Raw genomic sequence first — 6583 nt, 5'->3', positions numbered from 1 at the left:
TTGGGAAGTGATGATATTTTAAGATTATGAAAATTAGAGATATTTTTTGGAGAAATAAGTTATTTTAATATCTCAGGCTTAAATATAGAAATACGTGTTTAAGTAGAGATTTAAGCAAGTTACGCATTTATTTTATAGGTTACGACTGATATTTGTTCCGCACTATTGTGAAAAAATTCAGAAAAGCTAAAAAGTTCAGATAAACGAGGTTCTTATGCTAGACTTTGCATAAAATGAAATGAACTGAGATCGATTTTGAAAAAATACGCATGTTTTGTTATGAAAATAAATTTGAAACAACATCAATTATTTGTTTGGCATTACTCATGAAATTCTGTATAAGAATAAAATATTTTTCGGCATGACTAGTGTAGACATGAGCTATTTTGGCATTTTATTTTTGAACTGTAAAAAAGAGAGTGAATATGAAAATTTGTGCATAAATTATATTTTTGTGACCTGATTCCATTCTGTTCTAAATATGTTATGTACTCTGATATGATATGATGTGGTTTTGAAACCTCTGGCATGACATTCTATTTCTATTATATTTTGACCGTACCACATGTGTAAAATTGTGGCCTCTATTCGGGTCGGTATCAACTTTTTCTATTTTCGGTGCACCCATTTTAGAAGCCAAAGTGGCTTTCTGCGTGGTCTTTCCTGTGTGCACACTCAGGGCTTCGAGAATAATAAGGGGAAGATTTCACATTCTGTTTCTACTCGATTGACTGCCGGGATTTGCACAACCCTACCACGGGGGTTAATCATGGAATTCTGTTATGATGTGATGTTTCAGTTTATGCTATGCCAAAGGAATTTTGAATAAGAATATTTTTGAACTTTCGCTCTGATATTTTTTATAACATGTTTCGATTATGCATTATGAAAAATATAAATATTTTGTTCTACATTCTGAACTCTATAAATGCTTATGTTTACATACTAGTATATATTATTTACTTCTTGAGTCTTTGATAACTCACCGCTTATCTCCACAACATTTTTCTGATAATCTTGATGCATCAGCTGGAAGTCAAGAGTGGAAAATGTTAGCAAGGTTTGATGATTGTAGAAGAATAAGTGCCGAAGGGGTACAAATATTTATTGGAAAGTTTTATTTAGTAGATAAATTATTTTATGTTATTTTGATATTTTGAGTTATGGATATTTTCGAGTCTTTGTGGAGATTTTAATTTATTTCATTAAGGTATTTCTTTGATGGCTTGGTGGAGGAACATATATTTTTTGGTTTTGAATAAATGAGTTTATATTTTATGAGAAATTTTGAGTATATAAATATGTTATTAAAGATGATTTTAGATAACATGAGTTAACTCTTTAGATCTCCACGACCGGGGCGTTAAACATCCACTCTTGTAAGTTATCATGCTCAGTTTTCCTGTCTTAGTACTGTTGTATGTATTGTTCCGAAGTTTCAAAATTAAACAAGTCAGCATTTCATTGTACATATTAACCATCCCCATTTTTTGGTAATCGAAAGAGCAAGTTTCGGCCTGTGAAATCTGTACAACTTTCGGAGGCGCTGCTTCGACACAATTACTCGTGTCTCTTCACATTCGGAAGATACATACACTATTTTCCATGGTATTCAATTATTCTTGCAACTAATTTCACAATAGTACACAATCATTATGATGTGGTTATAACACCTACAATATACATAATAAAACTATCCGTATAAGCACACGTACAGTTCTCGTCTTCTGATCATTATTCGAAAACAATCACTTACAAGACCAAATAATACATACAACTGCAAAGAATATAATTAGGTGGAAAAGAAAATAATGTCTTCATACTTTGTACAATGTTGAGTTTGGCAAGGACTATGCCTTCTATATACACCCTTTACATATTAAGCACGCAATCAAGCAGGCAAGAGATCAGAACAACGACACAAATGAAACCATCAATTATGGCTACATATCTCACACATAATAATTTGGGAAAATATATCACACTGCATGAAAATATACAGTTGCAGTCATAGTCTAAATCCATTATTTGACGTTGATATCACCCTTGGTTTCAGAGGAAAGGGTTTTCGAGTTTGGAGATTTACCAATGATGGCTTTTTTCGCCTTTGCAAGCGACTGTTTTACCTTCGACATAATGTTATTTGATTGCTTTGGAGTGGACTTGGTTGGATGTTCTTTTGTCGGGTCCTGGGATATTTTTGTCTCATCACCAACGTCATTGATGGTTGGCTCCAGATTCTGAACATGGGATTTTGCAATCTCACCAGCATTTCCTTTCTCCCGTTTTTCTTCACTAGTTTCCACGGTTTCCTCACTTCTTACTTGCAATTTAGATTCCGGGGTGGATGGCTCCAGATTCTGAACATTAGCTTTTGCAATCTCTCCAACTTCTCCTTTCTCCCGTTTTTCTTCACCAGTTTCTAAGGTTCCCTCACTTCTTACTTGCAATTCAGATTCCAGGGTGGATGGCTCTAGATTCTGAACACTAGCATTTGCAATCTCATCAACTTTTCCTTTCTCCAACTTATCCTCACCAGTTTCTACACTCTCCTTCTCACTTCTTACTAGCAACTTAGGTTCCTGGACCGATGGCTCTAGATTCTGAACATCAGCTTTTGCAATCTCAACAACTTTTCCTTTCTCCAGCTTATCCTCACCAGTTCCTACACTCTCCTCACTTCTTACAAGCAACTCAGGTACTTCCTGGACGGATGGCTCCAGATTCTGAACATCAGGTTTTGCTATCTCAACAACTTTTCCTTTCTCCAGCTTATCCTCACCAGTTTCTACACTCTCCTCCTCACTTCTTAACACAGGTTCCTGGACGGTTGGCTCCAAATTCTGAACATCAGCTTTTGCAATCTCATCGACTTTTCCTTTCACCAGCTTATCTTCACCAATTTCGACACTTTCCTCACTTCCTACTAGCAATTCAGATTCCTGGAGGGATGGCTCCAGATTCTGAACATCAGGTTTTGCTATCTCAACAACTTTTCCTTTCTCCAGCTTATCCTCGCCAGTTTCTACACTCTCCTCCTCACTTCTTACATGCAATTCAAGTTCCTGGACGGATGGCTCCAGATTCTGAAAATCAGGTTTTGCAATCTCATCAGCTTTTCCTTTCTCCAGGTTATCATCACTAGTCTCTACAGTTTCCCCAGTTCTTACTTGCAACTTAGACTCCTGGACAGATGGCTTCAGATTCTGAACATCACATTTTGCAATCTCATCAACTTTTCCTTTCTCCAACTTATTTTCACTAGTCTCTACAGTTTCCTCACTTCTTAATTGCAGCTCAGGTTCCTGGGCTTCTTTAAGTGGTTTGCTAACGACTCTCGTGACTTCAGCCTGCTTTTCCTCCACTGGCTCATCTTTGCTGGTTTCAGGAAAAGCAAGTATCTCATCTTTTACATTCTGTTCTCCTTTGTTTCCCTTAATGGCCACCTCAACATCTCTGCTGATGTTATCTCCCTCCATTGATTTTTCATTAACTTCAGTTGTAGAAGGAAAACTATCCACTTCCTCCACTTCAACTGGCAGAGTTGATTCTTCCAGTACCTCATTTTTCTTTTCATTCACCACTTCTGTGATCTGATCCCCAGTTCTCGCTACATTTTCTTCTGAAAGGTTTCCTATCTCCACAACTGCCTCCCCAACCACATCAGCCCCGCTAAATTTCTTTTTGTCTTCTGCATCAACCTTCTCAGTTACGGTAACAGGTAGAGAAAAATCCATTCCATCTTCTTTTAGATCCGATTGAGCTTCCTGATTAGTCGGAGCTTGTTCAGAATTTCTAAGTACACCAGCTTCTTCCTCTTCATCAGTTTGCACTTCTTTCAAAAGTTGGGTATTCTCAACTTTTTCAACCGAAGTCCTTGGGTCTTTGTCTGCATCAGTCTCCACACTTTCCTTTATCTCAACCTCCTCGTATGCTTTCTCAACTTGTTCATAATGTTCAGATTGTTCAAGAGCTGCAACTTCTGGTCTCTCCACTTTTATGGACACGCCCAAGTTTTTTATCTCTCCTATTGCAACTGATTCCGAGTCTTTTGCTGGAAGCACATCCAGCGTTTCCAATAGTTTCTGTGGGGCTTCAGCTATTGGTTCAGGAACGTCAACTATCTTCGGTTTCTCCTCTGGTCCTTTCTCGAGTAATGCAAGTGCTACTTGCTTCGGTGCTTCTTTGATAACAGTCTCCATTGCTGTTTGCTTTTCTGATTGGGTCTCAATAGTGTCAGCTACTGGCTCTGGTACGGCGGGAGAGTGGGAACGAGAAATGAAGTCTTTTTCCTCCGTACTATAAGCTGGAGCATCGTCGCTCTTCTCCACCTCAACCAGCGGAGGTCCAATACGCTTATCCTCGGGCGCTTGTTCCGGCTTAGATGAAGCGGTTGCTGGACTTGGCGATTCCCCCACTTTGGGCTTTTCTTCTTCTTCATTCACCTTCTTCTCAACTTCCTGCAACTGATGAATGAGCACCGACTGAGCACAAAGAAGAAAATATGAAACACTAAAGGTGTCAATGAAACAATTAAGCAGTTCTATATGGCATTGCTCTATTTTGCAACATCTCAACCTAGTTGAATTTCAAGAGACAGATTGGATATATGTATATATATTTATCTATCTTGCCCCAAAAATAGTAAATTTGGAAATCCAGTTGAGATGATCTGTAAGAGTTGAGGAAACTAATTGCCAAGCCTCTGAACGCAGAAGGGAGTTTGTACGCTTCTCATACTCTTTTCAAAAGTACCTTTTTTTTTTTTTTTTTTTTTAGAGAGAATCCTTGCCGAAAAAACAAACATGGTTGAAGCTAATCAAGTTAATCCTGATGCTGCTTGATGAGAAAATAAATCATCACAATTTAGTCTGATCTTTACTGGGTCTCAAGAAAGTTGTTAATGATTCACGATGGTTTATTTTTTCTGGATAAATACTAAATTTTCTGGTAAAATAGTACACAAGTAAAAAGAGGTGGTGCTTTGATGCATTCATCACTTCACAAACTTAATTTCGGACGAATACGAGGAGAAACAACCATGTCCTCGGGGCATCATGCTGAGCATGACACTGGATGCACAAAAATGGCGGTCCAAATATCACAAAGAATAGATAGGGAATCGGCTACAAAATAAATCCTTATCGGATCGGGTCTTGATAGAAGCTACATCATTTATCCATCAGACAGTATCTTAAGACTTCCAACTAACTATAGGAGATACTCAACGCAGATATTCTTACTTATCTTGAAAGAAAAGATCCATAATCCTAAGCAAGATTCATCCCCTTCTTGTAACTAGAAAGGCATAAAAGTAAGCCCATGAAACCTATGAAATATGAATCTTTTATATATCACGAGAATTCGAAACGAAAACAGAAACCACAATAACTTACCTCATCAGTAGTAGAAGTGTGATCCGATATGGCAGTCTCAGATGCCATTGGAACTCAAACTGAAGGGGATACTCCAAGGATGTTTTAGAGATTGAAATGAAAGATGATGAGGAAAAAGGAGGGAATAATATGGTGGGCAACAACCCAAAAAAGCTCAATGAAACTTTTAGAAAAGAGATACAAAAACAGAGACAACAGGTTGTTAAAGGCAGACTATGTCACATGCATCATCAGGTAAGGTATCAATGATTACGATTAAGATTATGATTCCATTTTTCTTCTCTCAAACGCAAATAAATAAATAAAGGGGCCGTTTTGTTGGGAAAAAACGACAAGCTTCAATGGGGAGCTGGGGACCAGAGGCTTCTAAAGTTGAATGGTCTAAAACTTTTGGGAGCTCTTGTTAAATATATTATGGGTTTGGTGTTGACAACCACCTTTTTCTTTTCCTTCATTTTTCCCTCTTAATTTGATAGAGATCCAGGCTTATCAATGGTTCAGATTGGTGCAGTTAATATGATAAAAAAAATCGCACTCAATGGTTTGTCATCTCGCAAGGAATTAATTAGTGGAGGCGTTGGGTTTGCATGAGATGGCATGCCATATAAATGAAGTAGAGAAGATAGGCTGCTGAATCTGCATTCATGCCTCTCAATCAAAATCCAAGAATCAAGATCGCACCCTTTAAATGGTGCTTCAAGCAGAGACGGAACCAACCACATGTGGAGGTAACACAAAAATCATATAGCATGATGGCCTCTGGATTAGAGTGACAATATAATCGGCCCAAGACCGAAGGTGACGGAGATTAGATGATGAAATGTGAGGGCGTGTGCAGGCATTCTTGCATTTTTCTGCCTTTGTGAATTTGATTAGACACCTTAAATCAAATCTGTTAAGCATGCACCAATACGGCTTGACACAGGTAGAGGACTCAACATAATTGATAGCAACCCCCATTAGAATCTCAAACAGTTCATTTAGGAGCACAAGCTCTCTACCAAAAAAAAAAAAAAGTAATGATGTGAACGGGGCAATATAGTTGACAATCATTTCCCACTTCAAAGCAAAAGCGGAAATGCAATTACGCAAGGATGGGGCACAAGGAGCTGGTGATTTCAACCAGACAAAGGTTTTGATAATCGATGGGGTTAAAAGTTGATGAGATGAGATAAAAGTTGAATAAA

General features: G+C 37.9%; 1 protein-coding gene across 2 annotated transcripts; it reads right to left on the bottom strand.

The window, feature by feature from the left end:
* Positions 1 to 1681: 1681 nt before the first annotated feature.
* Positions 1682 to 5670, bottom strand: LOC121255391 (titin homolog). 2 transcript variants are annotated; one of them, XM_041155692.1, is made up of 2 exons: positions 5397 to 5670; positions 1682 to 4484 (listed from the first exon to the last, which is right to left on the bottom strand). In XM_041155692.1, the coding sequence occupies exons 1-2, from the start codon at positions 5442 to 5444 to the stop codon at positions 2025 to 2027; spliced, it is 2508 nt and encodes an 835-aa protein (XP_041011626.1). In that variant the 5' UTR covers positions 5445 to 5670; the 3' UTR covers positions 1682 to 2024. The 2 variants fall into 2 exon arrangements, with proteins under 2 accessions (XP_041011626.1, XP_041011634.1); XM_041155700.1 differs by having other exon boundaries at positions 1682 to 4466; positions 5397 to 5669.
* Between the last annotated feature and the right edge of the window lie 913 nt (positions 5671 to 6583).

This window comes from Juglans microcarpa x Juglans regia, chromosome 1D (genome assembly GCF_004785595.1).
Source record: "Juglans microcarpa x Juglans regia isolate MS1-56 chromosome 1D, Jm3101_v1.0, whole genome shotgun sequence".
Taxonomy (NCBI): Eukaryota; Viridiplantae; Streptophyta; class Magnoliopsida; order Fagales; family Juglandaceae; genus Juglans; species Juglans microcarpa x Juglans regia.
This window is presented reverse-complemented; position numbering and strand designations above follow the sequence as displayed.

Bases quoted from the DNA above. Each gene is read 5' to 3' on its own strand.
- LOC121255391 (XM_041155692.1), bottom strand. From the start codon at position 5,444: ATGGCATCTGAGACTGCCATATCGGATCACACTTCTACTACTGATGAG. The intron at 4,485-5,396 runs GTAAGTTATTGT...CTTTGTGCTCAG, and splicing joins ACACTTCTACTACTGATGAG to TCGGTGCTCATTCATCAGTT.